This window comes from Erpetoichthys calabaricus, chromosome 16, assembly GCF_900747795.2.
Source record: "Erpetoichthys calabaricus chromosome 16, fErpCal1.3, whole genome shotgun sequence".
Classification (NCBI taxonomy): Eukaryota; Metazoa; Chordata; class Cladistia; order Polypteriformes; family Polypteridae; genus Erpetoichthys; species Erpetoichthys calabaricus.
The window spans coordinates 90,605,998-90,622,243 of record NC_041409.2 but is presented as its reverse complement, the minus strand read 5'-3'; the positions used below and the strand labels follow the sequence as shown (position 1 = coordinate 90,622,243).

Genomic DNA, 16,246 nt, shown 5'->3' with positions numbered 1-16,246 from the left:
GTAATCTGCTCAGTTAGGCCATAAAAGGTGTAATTTTGTTTCACTTATCAGGCTGGCAGGAAGTCTTATTTCCCCCTTTGGTTTTGGTGAGGACAGGCATACCCATACTGTTTCTCCTTATTCGATTGCAACTCTCTACCTTAAATGGCCGTTACTGGGGCAAGTCCACACCTCCAGGGAGCCGTGTTTACTTCTTTGCCCAGTCACTGTCTGCATGACGTTTTCAGGTTCTACCCTTCCCCATGTGGGACTGCACATTTAGACACATTACAACCCATTTATTTTTTTCTTTTCACACCTTCATTGTTGTAATTCCCCCATTTCAATCTTGAACCCAGTCACCTTGGGCAGCTCATTTTGACAGATAGGCCGCCAGCTACTTACCTGGGCCATCAGCCTGAGTCCTGTTTCATCTGCCTGGCTGACATGTCTTCTGACCAGCATCTGATGACCCCTTGGGGCAAATCTGTAAAGAAAGCAGCCTTAGCACACCCTGCCTTGCAAAGCCTCTCCACAATGCTCATTGCTAGCAGTGGCAGTTGGCAGACTCCGTGCGTGCGTTTGTCTTTTTTTTCTTGCTGTTTTCTTTTCTTTCTTTTTTTTTTTAGACGTCTTTAATTCTAAGGACACTGTTTTTGGTTTAATAGCCGTTCCCTCCCATGCCTGTGACACGTGACTCGTGACTCAACAGGAAGCCTGTTTAAACCGCATTCCATCTCCTAGCTCAGGCTCTATAAATACTGGAGACAACTGACTGGGAACGGCAAAGAGGCTTTGAGTGACATTACAAAGGTAAGTTCAGCGTCCTGGGATGGTCAGGGTGGCAGCCTTACTGCTTTTGTGATTAATGGGAGCCCTGAAAAGGCAAACACACATGACATTGCATGCTGCAGTCCTTGAAAACTGAAATTATTAGTAAGATTGTGACAACATGCAGCTGCCGCTGCATTGTGGGGATGTCTGATTAGTGACCTGTCGGAGATTTTCTGCTCCACCTAATCAGGGCATTTAGTTTTGGAAGATGCAATTATGGCCAATATTAAAAGCAGCCTGACAGCAGATTTTTATGATTAATAATAAATGTGAAAGGCACTTTATCAGAAACAACATTTAATGTTCTTTGCTCGACATAAAATGCAGCATTTGTAAATAGGTATGGCACAAAGTGCTTTGTGTAATTGGAGCTATTTGGATGAAAGGCAATATATATATATATATATATATATATATATATATATATATATATATATATATATATATATATGTATATATATATATATATATATATGTAAATAATGACCGAATCTGCTTTGGAGTTTATAATAACAATTAAATTGAAAGGCACTACATGGTCTATATTGTCTATTTAATTTTTGATGTGTACAAAATTAATGAAAATCTCAAGTTACCAGTTACATGCGGTGGCACAGCTGTTAGTGTTGCTGAATCACAGCTGTAACTCCTTTGTTTTGAACCCTGGCCCAGATGGCGTCTATATGGAGTTTACCTACTCTCCCCATGCTTCTGGGGACTTTCACTACATTCCAGAAATCTGCATAAAGTTAACTGGTGGCCCTAAATTGTCTAAATATAAAGTGTGGACATCTTGCAAAGGAGCGGCCTCCCATCCAGGGTTGGTTCCTGCCTGACCCTCATTGCTGCTTGAATGAGCGCCAGCTAAGCACAAAACTGCAGATGAAAATTAGGCTCACAAAATGGATGGATGGTTGCTATTGGGGCAAGTGTGCCGTAGTTCGTGGTGCTGCCTCACACTTCTGGGTTTGATTCACAGGTGGCACAGTGGTAGTGCTGCTGCCTTGCAGTAAGGAGACTGTGGAAGATTGTGGGTTCGCTTCCTGGTTCCTCCCTGTGTGCATAGCGCTTTGAGTACTGAGAAAAGCGCTATATAAATGTAATGAATGATGAATGAATGATTCTTTGCCCAGTCACTATCTACATGACGTATTCAAGTTCTCACCTTCTCCGTGAGCTTTTCATATCCCTCGTGGTTCCCAAAAATGTGCCCAATGAGTTATTTGGTAATTCAAATTCTTATTGGTGTGAGTTAGCATTTCAAACTGTCCAGAGTTAACTGGCTTTGTCTCTTTACAACCCTCCAACTTCAGAAAACAGACATATAGCCGTCTTTAGGACAAGAGGCGCCGGGGGTTGGTGCTGACCTGGTCACTACCTGTGTGGAGTTTGAATGTTCTCCTCCAGTGTGTATGTGTTTTGTTTCTCACAGTACTCTGGTATGCTAAATATGTGCAGGCTGAAGTTTGATTTCCAACTCTAAATGACTCCTTTAGGATTGATTTGTGGGTCTCTGAGTGACAGTGCCCTGGCACAGGCTAGCATATTGTGAAGATTTTTTTTTCCTGCCTTGTGCCCAATGCAGACTTTGACACATCATTCATTACCAACAGAAAAATGCATGAGGCCAATGAACATTTCCATGTGGGGCTTCTACACGGTGCTTAAGTAGGTCTCACAATCTGTGTTGAGTCTGCTTGTTCTCTTTGTGTCTTTCTGAGGCTCCGCCAGTTTCCTTCCATAGATGCACACGTAGGGATGATGATTTTGCCCAGAATGAATGAGTATGCGTGAGCGTGCTGCCATCCCATGCAAGGTTTGGTCCTAGAGTTGCCACGATGAGCTCTCACTGCTCAATCATTTAAGAAAATGAATGGAAGATTTTAATTGAAGCCATAATTCGTAGAACATGATGTGACACACACTGCATAAAATGCATCAGTCCATCCATTTGCACATCCACTTGTTTCTGGTTAAGTACAATGGAAAAAAGGTAGGAACCCAATCTGGACAGGGCACTTGTAGATTATAGGACATTCAATCATATTGGGGAAATGAATGGAATACAGTAACAAAGAAATAACTCTTTGGGCACAGGGAGAACATTCAAATGCCACACAAAATGCACAAAAGCTTAAATGAATTGTTCACTGTGCCATAGTCGAGCCCCTTGCATGTAATCAAAGATGCAAAGCAATGAAAGCCTTTTAAGGTGAGGCTTGTTGTGAAAGGCACAGCGCTAAATGTAAGGGCATACAAAGATAAGGCGTCATAAGGCATTATGAAATAAAGGCTGGATAAGGAGGAGGCTCTGTGAGAGCGTTTAGTATCAACGGCATAAGGAAAGAAATCAAGATGAAGATAGCTGTGAGGCTGCAGACGATACTATCAAGAAATTAAACACAATGTTATATAAAGTACAACTAAGATTATAAGAAAGCGAATGTAATGCCACAGCAAAATCTCCAATATTAAATGAAGGGTTAAAGAAATCCAATAATGTAATTATAAAGCGCCTTTCTCAAATCTAATAAAAGGGAATTTGTTGCGTGGAGGGTGCATTAAAAAAGTAACACTTGTAATCTTTATCTCTGTAAAAAGTGCTATATAAAATTCTTTTGCAGCAGAACTAGGGCAACACCATTTTAAACGGGGCGTGGGCCGATTGGTTTTATGAGCTTTGCTTTGTAATTTGTGTTGACATTCTAGAGGTAGATAATGAGGACAGACTCCACAGGGCGTGATCGTGGCTAGGTGTGCCGCACAGGAAATTCATAAATACGAGCCTGCAAGTCCAAACAGCTTCCATCACCTTGAAATACCCTACAGCAGCACCAGTCACACCTGGCGGAGAAAGCAGTAAAACCTGATGCCTATTCCATCTGCAAAAACATGACACCTCCCCGATGTTCCCGCCTGGAGGCGGCTGCTCGTTAATTCTCAGCAAAACCAGAGATTAAACAAGATTTGTGGAAGTACCTGGTTAAGCCTGGTGATACCATGCATGTGCACAACTGCGGTGGGTTCTCGCTTAGAGTCTAATCTCGGTAAGCCACATGATAGCCTGACTGTGATCATGGAGGCTGTTACTTAAATACCCATAACAGGATCAGCCTGCCTGTGAGGAGGGCTTTAACTTTATGAAGGAATACATAGGACACATTTTCAAATATCTTTATGTATAATACGCTACTGTGGCTGTCCATTTGTCCGTCCAGGATTTGATATCACCTGTAGCTCGCAAAGCGTTTGAACTATTGACCTGAAATTTGGTACACATATACTACGTGACATCTACTCTCTGCTTTCGGGGTGATGATTGACCTCCAAGGTTATTCCTCTTTTCATTTTGTTGTAGAATCAACTCTCGGCAGCGGCCAGTAGGGTGGTGGTGTGGCTCATGTGTATGGGTGCCGTTCTCATCCCTACCACCTTTGCCGTCACTTCCCTTACCTCTTCATATCTTAAATCATTCTTAAGGCAGATTAAAGACTTAAGTGCCAGCTTAAGTGAAAAATTAAAGAAAACGTACTAAGCAATTGCAACACAAACAATGACTTAATCAGTTTTAACGCGAAAAGATGCTGACAAAAGAAGAGAAGAAGCGGGCCGCTAGGGTGGAGTAAAGAAGATCTGCTCAGGAAGGAACAAGCACAGCAACCTCTGAGCAAACGAATGATAAATGTACAGAGAAAGAAGAGGAATACTAGGAGTGATAAAGTCAAGTGTGCAGTGCGCCATATATTACTGGTAATATATATATTGTCCACGTTCGCTGCTAAGACAATTCACCAATTGAAATGCCGTATTCATTCGGGCCCACCCTTTCAACTCTGACGGGTTTTCATTTCATTGCATATTTCAGGATGAAAAAATAATTCAATGAGTACATAATGATATAAGCCACAAAAACATTTCAGTCAGTCATTTTCCAGCCAGCACTGGGTGCAAAGCAGGAACAAATCCCGGGCAGGTGCCAGCCCACACACACCAGGGACAATTTAGGATGGCCAATGCACCTAACCTGCATGTCTTTGGACTGTGGGAGGAAATCCACACAGACACGGGGAGAACATGCAAACTCCATGCAGGGAGGACCCGGGAAGTGAACCTCAGGTCTCCTTACTGCAAAGCAGCAGTGCTACCACTGCGCCACCGTGCTGCCCCATGACACATTTCATTTATATTAATATATCATTGTTTTATTTATTGTCACATTTCACAATATATATTTATTTGTTTAAGTTTCTCCAAAATATTCCACTGTATGAATTTGCCTTTTACTAAAAATAATGTGAGGGGTAAAATGCTCATTAGAAAAACACAAAAGCACCTCCAGCCATATCTCAGATGGGACACCAGACCATAATGGGCCACCCTCAAGTGCATGTCAGTTTAGAATTATCAGTTAACATATTCTAGCTCCACATAATCAGTATTTGAACCCCAATCCCTGAAGTTGATAGGCAGTGGAGCTAACCCAGTCTCTTAAGCATTATTTTCTCCATATTAACAAAATGTGAAAACAGATTAAGAATCAACAGCTAAAATAAGGTGCTGTGGTCAGCCCTCAAAATCACAGCCACAGAGTCTAGTTGGACTCTGCATGATCACCGTGGGTCACCATTTCACAACTGGTTGTAATAGAAAATGGAACGAATAAATGAAACGTGCAATAACTGAGATGCTCCTCGGCTTCTCATGCTGTTTGTAAAGAGACAATGCGTCCATTTATTTGTGGAAGATATAAAATCTTTAATGAAGCCTCTTGTTTCTTGTTTTCCATCAGCTGACATTTGCCAGCCATTTACGCCAACTCAATCGCCTGCGGCATTTCAGTTTTGCACTCCCAGTCATGTATTGTTCATTCGGCTTGCAATCCCTTACTTCTGTCTTTTTCTGTTCTTATTTTTCAGTTCTTTTCCAAGCAGAAGGAGATCCAAGCAGAAGAAGGAGAACCATGAGTGACAAACCAGGTAGGAATTGAATCAGCGCAGCTTTATATGCTGTCAACACCCCGCACCAACCCTCTCTAAAGAAATGTTTTTCCAAAATCAGCATGTCTGATAGATGACAACATAGAAGATAGTCATTGTCACCGATGACAATGATAACCTGTGACTACCAATATTAGGTCATTTGATTTATTTTTATATGTGTGCTTCTATCAGTGGAGGTGGCCTCACATTTCCTTCTCCGTCACTGCCAGTGTGCGGAAACGTTACATGAAATGGAGACTTTAAAGGAAATGTCCCTTTCCATGAGTGTGCATGTGGGTGTGTGTGAGGCCTGTGGTGGCCTTGCACCTAAGGCTGCTGGGGAAGACTCCAGACCAGTAGTTGAAGTGAGGATAACAGTGTCAGTACTCAAGGTGTTTCTGTTTCGTCAGATTACCATTGATGGACAGATATATGTTGCTTAAACGTCTTTGGTCTCCCCTCATGGCAACTCCCAGGTTTTATTGTAATGAGAGGTTCTGAGAAGTGTTGGCACTACATATCATAACTAAAAACACTTCCAGTATGAATGGAAAAAACCCTGGTACTGTACTCTCAATGGCATAACTGAGAGGTACAACGGTAAAGAGTTCAGATCTCTAGTGCACTCTAGATAGTGCAACCAACATGGAGTACTGGCCCACTTCACACAGACCCCACAACTCTGAACTGGGCTGAGTGTGTTTGCTAAGGGATGGGTTTGTCAGTGTGATTGATATTCTGCCATCTGATAAAATGCACAACTAATCGCCACTATTTTTCTTCTTTGTTTGCAGTCAAAGATGCCGGAAAGGTGAGATTGCATTTATTTGTTGTTTTCTTTCACTTCACCTTCCTGTTGCACATACAGCTGTGGGATGAACACGTCGGGACAAAGAATGTCAGTTTTGGGCTCTGGGGTCAGCTCTGTTGTAGAAAAGACCCCCTGCATTGATTGTTTACATTATGGCCACAGATATTGGAGTCCTCCAAGTGCTCATTTTATTCTTGCCACTTTGTGCTTTTAAGATAACTACCGTTAACACTTCATAGTGCTTCATAATGCTTGCCCTGGGTGCAGATGAACAATAAAAAATAGGTGGGTTTTTTTAGAGTCATAACCATACTGCTACATATTTACATCACATCTGAAATCATCACAAATTGCTCGTAGTATAAACTTAAATCTCACTTACAATAACATGTTTAAAATTTTGATATTCTGTAAAAGTGCACTTCTTCTTCTTCTTCTTCTTCTTCTTCTGCTTCTTCTGCTTTTTCTTTCGGCTGCTCCCATTAGGGGTTGCCACCGTGGATCATCTTCTTCCATATCTTTCTGTCCTCTTCATCTTGTTCTGTTACACCCATCACCTGCATGTCTTCTCTCACCACATCCATAAACCTTGTCTCAGGCCTTCCTCTTTTCCTCTTCCCTGGCAGCTCTATCCTTAGCATCCTTCTCCCAATATACCCAGCATCTCTCCTCTCCACATGTCCAAACCAACGCAATCTCGCCTCTCTGACTTTGTCTCCCAACCGTCCAACTTGAGCTGACCCTCTAATGTCCTCATTTCTAATCCTGTCCATCCTCGTCACACCCAATGCAAATCTTAGCATCTTTAACTCTGTCACCTCCAGCTCTGTCTCCTGCTTTCTGGTCAGTGCCACTGTCTCCAACCTCATATAACATAGCTGGTCTCACTATCATCCTGTAAACTTTCCCTTTCACTCTTGCTGATACCCGTCTGTCACAAATCACTCCTGACACTCTTCTCCAGCCACTCCACCCTGCCTACACTCTCTTCTTCACCTCTCTTCCACAATCCCCGTTACTCTGTACTGTTGATCCCAAATATTTAAACTCATCCACCTTCGCCAACTCTACTCCCCTCATCCTCACCATTCCACTGACCTTCCTCTCATTTACACACATGTATTCTGTCTTGTTCCTACAGACCTTCATTTATCTCCTCTCTAGAGCAGATCTCCACCTCTCCAGGGTCTCCTCAACCTGCTCCCTGCTATCGCTACAGATCACAATGTCATCAGCAAACATCACAGTCCATGGGGACTCCTGTCTAATCTCATCTGTCAACCTGTCCATCACCATTGTAAATAAGAAAGGGCTCAGACCCGATCCCTGATGTAATCCCACCTCCATCACTTCTACTGCAGACCTCACTACGGTCACACTTCCCTCGTACATATCCTGTACAACTCTTACGTACTTCTCTGCCACTCCCGACTTCCTCATACAATACCACAGCTCCTCTCAGTCACCCTGTCATATGCTTTCTCCAGGTCCACAAAGACGCAATGCAGCTCCTTCTGGCCTTCTCTATACTTCACCATCAACTCCCTCAGAGGAAACATCACATCTGTGGTGCTCTTTCTTGGCATGAAACCATACTGCTGCTCACTAATCATCACCTCACTTCTTAACTGAACTTCCACTACTCTATCCCATAACTTCATGCTGTGGCTTATCAATTTTATCCCCCTGTAGTTACTGCAGTCCTGCACATCCCCCTTATTCTTAAATTCTGAAAAACTACACAAGCTTCGTTAATGATTTTGAAAACACAAAAAACTTTTTATTTTCTATCTGCTTATTGTACAAAATACAGTAAACACATTCTTATTTTTATACGTTAGAAAATGTAGGCATCAGGTGTTAAGTGTTTTGAAGGACATGCAGAGGTGGACTGGCAATGCTAAATTGGCCCTAGTGTGTGTGTGTGTGTGTTTTTACCCTACAATGGGCTCTCGCCCTGTCCAGGGATCACTCCTGCCTTGCACCCAATGAGCTCCCCTGCTCTTGACAAGTTGGTTTTGAAAATGGATGGGTTAATGGAAAGTTGAATCACTTTATACTTTTTTCATTAACTTCATTAAAGAAATATTTTTGTTCATTAAATATTTTGTCACTGTGGCGTGTGTGACATGTTACTAAGGTTTGCTCAGACTGCCGCATTGCTTCTTGTACAGGTAGCACCTTCTGGCACAAGATGCAGACACGCGTGCAACTTTGTGCTCATTTAAATAGCCACTTGAGGACCTGTTCACCGATGGCAGTGTCTCTATGATGTGTAAACGAGGAAAATACTGAATAGAAACTGTACACATTAAAGTGACATCTTCCAAGCTGAATTTGAAACAGTAAAATAAAGCCAATGTCACACCATGCGACTTTTTGTCATGGGACATGTCAGATTTGCCGATCACAGTTGCTGATCTCGCTGCTGCACCATGTCAAATTACATGGCTGAAAATCATATTTACTGACAGAGTTGCCGATCTTCCAGCACATTCGTGCCTGACCCTTTTTCTGACAGCCAATAGCATCTTGCTCATTTGTACTATAAACAATGAAAATGGTTTGCATGTTCTCCCCGTGTCTGTGTGGATTTCCTCCCACAGTCCAAAGACATGCAGGTTAGGTGCATTGGCGATCCTAAATTGTCCCTAGTGTGTGATTGGTGTGTGAGTGTGTGTGTGTGCCCTGTGGTGGGCTGGCACCCTGCCCGGGTTTTGTTCCTGCCTTGTGCCTGGTGCTGGCTGGGATTGGCTCCAGCAGACCCCCATGACCCTGTGTTAGGATATAGCAGGTTGGATAATGACTCACTGACTGAAAATGAAAATGCACTTCATTAAATCCTAAAGCCGCAATTTTAATCCCTGCCTCTTGTGACGCAGAATAATTGAAGTCACCTGCCAATAGCCCAAATGTATTAATACAGATACAATTGTGGTATAGCTGTGAATCTCTTTGAAATGGTGAGCACTATGGAAAGGCGCTATATATGAAATCCAGTGTTATCAGTTCAGCCCCAACTTCTGACACCTGCGTGACTCCAAGTTGTTCAGCCTGTTGAGCTTTGGGCCCAGCTGTTCTCTGGACTTTTGGTTTGTGGGTCAGTTTGTATATAAGCATCAGTTTAATAAAACTTTTATTTAAGCAGCTGGATTGCACTCCATTACTATCTGTGATGCTGTTAATGGTTGCTCTGTATAATTTTCAATTATTTAAATTTAAAGTAGAACATGAAATTAGAAACTGGAAGTGAAATATAAGCCAAACAATATCTCAAAATGGTTTCCAATTATTTGAGCTAATCTTTTTCTTTTTCCTTTTCTCCCAGGCCGGTGAACATGGATGTGGGGTAAGAAGTTGTTTTGTTGTTGTCTTTTAATGTGGGCACACATAAATCATTTTATATACAAATCTTGATTGAGTGACACTTGAGGCTGAAGGAGAGCGTAGAACAGCTTCTGCTCTGTGCCTGCACTCAGTGAAGTGCGCTATACAAAAATAAGTTGAAAGTTATAATTAATTTTATTTAGTGTAGGCTGAGTGTGCCATGTCTGGATATCTTGTGCTTCATGTGTTTGTATTCACACAGGTTGACGACTCTTATTTTGGTACTTCCCAACATGTAATGCAGACCTGCTGTGTGTGATCGGTCAACATTAACATCCAAATGGTTTACTCAAGGCCGTGGAGTCCCAGGGAGCCAGTGCCCCTGCCTGCAGCATCAGGCATAGGGCAAGTGGCACAACAAAAGTGCTTGGGGCAAAAGTGTGCAGTGACAATTGAGCTCACATTCAAGGTTATCGAATCACCTTTTCAGTCAGGTATTCACAATTTATGTCTGCCAGGATGCAAGTAGAGCCATCTTTCAAGCAGAGCTGAAACTAGTTTGCTCTTTCCATTTCAGACAGCCGCTGTGAAATTTAATTTAGTGGACACTTAGGAAAACTGCTGCTTGTGACAAGCTTGTGAATACTGTACCCCAGAGCTAGAGGTGTCCAAATCAGGATATGCCCAACTTAATGGCCGCCTGCTCCAGTTAGTCCTGACATATTAGACTTTTTCAATGGATTCCACATAATGTGTACATTATATTTAGCTTTTTATTTACACAGCTTTTTGTTTTCTCTATGGACTAGGGGTCTTTGCCACCTGCTCACTTCGCTTGCCCACCCCCCCGGGGCGCGCTACGAGCCAGCCACTTGACGTCTCTGCCTCTCGCGTTGTGAAGAGGGGGGCAGAACACACGCTAAGGAGATGCGGTCGCTCCTCCGAAACCCCCTCTTAATCGGTGATACAATGGGAAACAAATACATTTATTTTTACCTCCTCTATGCTCGATCAGCTGCTGGCTTGCTGCTGCTGCTGGTGCTGTGCTGCGTGATCTGCGTATTGCGCTGCGCGTCGATCATTTAAAAGCCTGTACAGCAGCTGTCCTCCTTGTCTCATGGGATGTTAAAGTGTCTCCGAGAAAATCACGTCTCGACCCACGATTTTTTTTATATAATAGAGAGATATGTAGTTTACTTTTTATATAAAAATTGTATCTTTTCAGTTATAAAGACTGTCTTTTTAATGGTAAAATCACAACTCACAAGAGGCTTATATATCATAATTGAAATTAAATTAACACTGATCAGCCCCAACATTAATAGCACTGACAGGTAACATTGATTATCTTGTAACAGTGGCACCTGTCAAAGGGTGGGATGTATTAGGCACCAACTAAACAGTTCTTGAAGGTGATTTGTCAGAAGCAGGAAAAATCGACAAAAACATCAGGTCTTGTATAGTGTTTCTTGGTACACAGTGGTTAGTACCTACCAAAACTGGTCCAAGAAGGGACAATCAGTGAACCGTCGCAAGGGTTATTCATGCTAAAGGCTCAGTAATGCATGTGGGTAGCGAAAACTGATCTGTCTGGTATGATCTCGTAGAAGAGCTCATGTAGAAGAAACTGCTGAAAAACTTAATGCAGGCTATGAAAGAAAGGTGTCAGAACACACAGAGCATTACAGTTTGCTGTGTAACCACCAACCGGTCAGAGTGCCCGGGTCGCTGACCCTTGATCACCTCCGAAAATACCTACAAATTGTACGTGAGCAGCCGAATTGGACCATTGAGCAATGGAAGAAGGTAGCCTGGTTTGATGAATCCTGTTTTCCTTTAGAACGTGCGGATGATTGTGTGCTTGTGCGTTGTTTACTTGGGGAAGAGATGGCGGCGTGATGCATTATGGGAAGACGGAAAGTCGAAGGTGGCAATGTGATGGTCAGGATAATATTGTGCTGGAAAACATTAGATCCTGGCATTCATATGGATGTTACTTTGGCACATACCATCCGCCTAAAGATTGTTGCACACCATGTACAGCCCTTCATGGCAATGATAGATAGATAGATAGATAGATAGATAGATAGATAGATAGATAGATAGATAGATAGATAGATAGATAGATAGATAGATAGATAGATAGATAGATAGATAGATACTTTATTAATCCCAAGGGAAAATTCACAAAATTACAATGGTAGTCCCTGATGGTCATGGTATTGACTTGGTCTCCAAATTCCCCAGATCTCAGTACTATCAAGCATCTGTGGGATGTGCTGGAACAACAAGTCTGGTCCATGGAGGCCCCACCTCATACAGTACATCATACAGTAATTAAACGATCTGCTGCTAGTGTCTTGGTATGAAATACTATGGGACACATTCAGCGGTCTTGTGGGGTCCATGTCTTGATATGTCAAATCTGTTTGGGCAGCATGAGGGGGACGTACACAATATTAGTCAGGTGGTTTTAATGTTGAGGATGATTGGTATATCTGCTGATTATGTCATAGAGAAATGATTATTGAGGACTGTTTACCATTCCTTAAATGTGTAAACATCACTGAGCACATCTGTTATGGCACTTTATTTCTGTGCCCTTTTGTCACCACACATTTTTCTCTGCGCACTTTTGCTGCTGCACTGGCACAAGACTGGAGTCAGTCCACCACACAGCATTACTATGCAGTAGGCTACTGCGAAGGGCGCTATATAAACATTCATTCTACTGACTACTGTATCTTAGAGGAAAAAATAAGGAGCAGAGGTCACTAGCCAGTGTACCCCCTCCTGAGGATCACCGTGGGCAGCTTTGAGCCCAAGATCTCAGTAAGTTGAAATATGGGTGGTCCTGTTCAGGGCAAGGCAGAAAAGAGTGGAGGACACGAGAGATGTTTACCATAACAGCAGAAGGTGTCTAACACAAATGTCCAGGGGGTAATATTCTCAATTAAATTAAAGGAACCCATCCATCCATCCATTATCCAACCCGCTGAATCCGAACACAGGGTCACGGGGGTCTGCTGGAGCCAATCCCAGCCAACACAGGGCACAAGGCAGGAACGAATCCCGGGCAGGGTGCCAACCCACCGCAGACCACACACAAACACACCCATACACCAAGCACACACTAGGGCCAATTTAGAATCGCCAATTCACCTAACTTGCATGTCTTTGGACTGTGGGAGGAAACCGGAGCGCCCGGAGGAAACCCACGCAGACACGGGGAGAACATACAAACTCCACGCAGGGAGGACCCAGGAAGCGAACCCGGGTCTCCTAACTGCGAGGCAACAGCGCTACCACTGCGCCACCGTGCCGCCCTTAAAGGAACCCTCCACCCAAAAATGTAAATTTGTTTTTATGTTACTTACACCATGTAGTTTGTAGTGATAACCAAGAAAATATTTTAAACTCACGTTTTCATAGCAAAGTTTCTGGTAGAACAGACCTATGTTGACCAAAAATGGACAAAAGCAAACAGCATCAAAAACATCCTTTAAAAAAAATCTCATGTCACTTGTGTCGCATAAGCCACACATCAAGTCTTCCAATACGTGTACAGTACGCAGGTACTTTTTAAAAAAATTTGTCATGTAAACCATTTCCAGGAAACATTTTCATGAATGAAAATGCAACAAGCCACACTCAGAACGCCTGAACATTTGAATTGTAAATCTGCCTCCCGTCGTTACTTTATATTTGTATGCACAACTGGAGTACCTTAGGATTATTTAGCAGTGGTCAGTGAAAAGGAGTGACATCAGACACCATCGGAAGAAGCCAATCCGCTACAACAAGAGTATGACAGCCATCAGAGTGACCAGACCAATAAAAGGTGTATCCACCTACAGAGTGTGTGGCAAAAGGACGAAGGTCCAAGTCTTTAGAGTCCTGGTGCTTCCATTCTTGCTATATGGTTATGAGACATGGACGCTATCCAGTGACCTGAGATGAAGACTGGACTCCTTGTGTCTCTTCTGAGAATCCTTGGGTACTGCTGGTTTGACTTTGTGTTGCTCATGGAGTCCCGAATGAGGCACATGACCTGCATTGTGAGAGAGCGTCAGTTACGTCACTACGGCCATGTGGTGTGTTTCCCCGAGGGTGGTCCAGCTTGTAAGATCCTCATTGTTGGGGACCCGAGTGGCTGGACTGGGCCAAAGGGTCGCCCACGTAACACCAGGCTGTGGCAGATAAGAGGGTCATTTCCGAAGGGTGGGACTGGACTGCGTGTCTGCCTGGGGGGTTGCCAACTGGGATCCCGTGCTGTTTCATTGTGTGGCAACACACTGTACCAGTGCATGCTCCCCAACTTGACTTGGTCTGTGAAATGTCATGGGTCAAACCACCTTCTGCTGGTAAAAGCATCTCAGATATACACGTATTTTCTTCAGCTGATCTTCTGTAACTTTTAATCTTTAGTTGAACTCGTCTCTCAGTGTGCACCTTTTGTTGATGTCCCTTGAAGTGCAATTTTAGCTCTTAAAGCTGTTACTGAGCTGGACTCCTTCCCAGTAAATTGGGGGGAGAGGGGGGGGTTCAATCCAAATTCTCCTGAGCACATTTTAATTTTCAGGAAGTTGTTTATGTAGTAGGGCAGCACGGTGGCGCAGTGGGTAGCGCTGCTGCCTCGCAGTTAGGAGACCCGGGTTCGCTCCCTGCGTGGAGTTTGCGTGTTCTCCCCGTGTCTGCGTGGGTTTCCTCCCACAGTCCTAAGACATGCAGGTTAGGTGATCCTAAATTATCCCTAGTGTGTGTGCTTGGTGTGTGGGTGTACATGTGCACCCTGCGGTAGGTTGGCGCCTTGCACCCTGTGTTGGCTGTAGTTAGGATATAGCGGATTGGATAATGGGTGGATGGATGTTTATGTAGTAAAAATGCATGTGTTTAGTACGTTGCAAGCATAATACTGGACGACTTGACGTGTGGAATATGCAACACAAGTAATGTGAGATTCTTTCATGGCCATTTTGATAAAGTTTGTTGTTGTCCATCATTGGTTGCCATGGATGTCTCTTCTACCAAAATCTGTTATTTCCTTTCTGCATGAGAAAATGAGTTTTAAATTTTTTCCCTGCCATCACTGCAAACTACATGGGGTATGTAATAAATAAAAAATATAATTTCTGGGGTGCAATATTCCTTTAATATCAAATATTTCTCTGTTATTGTCTGAATATATTGTGTAAAGTTTCAAATAGTTCCTCATCACATCACATAGCCTGGTCTGCTAGATTTCTCTCCTCTTCCTCATTTCGTTTGCCTTCCTTTCAGTACAAATATTGAGAAAGTGACCGACTCCTTTGTTCTTCTTACCCCCTCACAGGGAAAGGGAAAAGGACACGGACACGGTGAAGGCCATTGCCATGGGGAGCACAAGCATGATGACCACAAGCATGGGGAGCACAAGCATGGAGAGCACAAGGAAGGAGAAGGCAAGTGCCATGGTAAAGGAGGAGAGCATGCTGGCAAAGAGTGTGGCAAAGGCAAAAAGTGAGTGATCTGAGCGTCCAACTGGAAGAAAACCAACAAAAGACCCCCAAAGTGTATATCAATATTATCTACAATACACAAGCAGTACTTTTGTATATTTGTGAGCGTCCTGTCTTTATTTCAACTGGTCACACTTCCTTATAAGAGACCTGGGGAGGTCAGGAGGACATGTAAAATTCTTGCACAAGTTACACATCAAATCAATCAAACGGAAACTCTAATGTGTTATTATTCATTTTACATTTACAGTGTAGAGCGTCTTCACACACTTAAAGCGCACCAAGTCCATGCATTCCTTCAATTGCTAGTCTTTACATTTGGAGGACTTCTATGTTAAGGGAGACAAAGACAAAGGATGAATTTCACTGAGAAGGAAGAACTACGCAAAGGGCTCAGCACAGAAGCATTCATTTATTAGCAGTAACTTAAAAAGTAAGCAAAGTCAAGCAATGGCACCTTAAACACAGCAATAAACTTTCTTATTATATAGTGCCTTTCCATTTTTCATTATGTGGGCTTCTACCAGCTGATGTCTCCCACAGTGATTCAGAAGTGGGGTCTGAATCTGTGAGCTCACACTTTGCATTCCAGTTCCTTGGCCACTCAGCCACACTCATCCCAGGTTGGTAGGCAAAGGAGGCGAAACCTGGCTGGGATGCTAAACTGACTGGCCACCCGAAATTGGCATCCACTGTTGTTCTTCACTGGGGGTCATAGGGTCTCGGATGGGCCTGAGTAACTGGTCAGTTTTGCATACAATTTCAACTGATTTCTTCACACTGAGATGGAGTTACTGAAAGGTTGGATTGAAAGTGGC

General features: G+C 43.1%; 1 protein-coding gene across 1 annotated transcript; it reads left to right on the top strand.

The window, feature by feature from the left end:
- Positions 1 to 643: 643 nt before the first annotated feature.
- si:dkey-248g15.3 (uncharacterized) lies at positions 644 to 15,526 on the top strand. The gene is made up of 5 exons (XM_028821155.2): positions 644 to 792; positions 5,730 to 5,789; positions 6,587 to 6,603; positions 9,932 to 9,952; positions 15,263 to 15,526. Exons 2-5 carry the CDS (start codon positions 5,774 to 5,776, stop codon positions 15,431 to 15,433), a joined length of 225 nt encoding a protein of 74 aa, XP_028676988.1. The 5' UTR covers positions 644 to 792; positions 5,730 to 5,773; the 3' UTR covers positions 15,434 to 15,526.
- Positions 15,527 to 16,246: the final 720 nt, after the last annotated feature.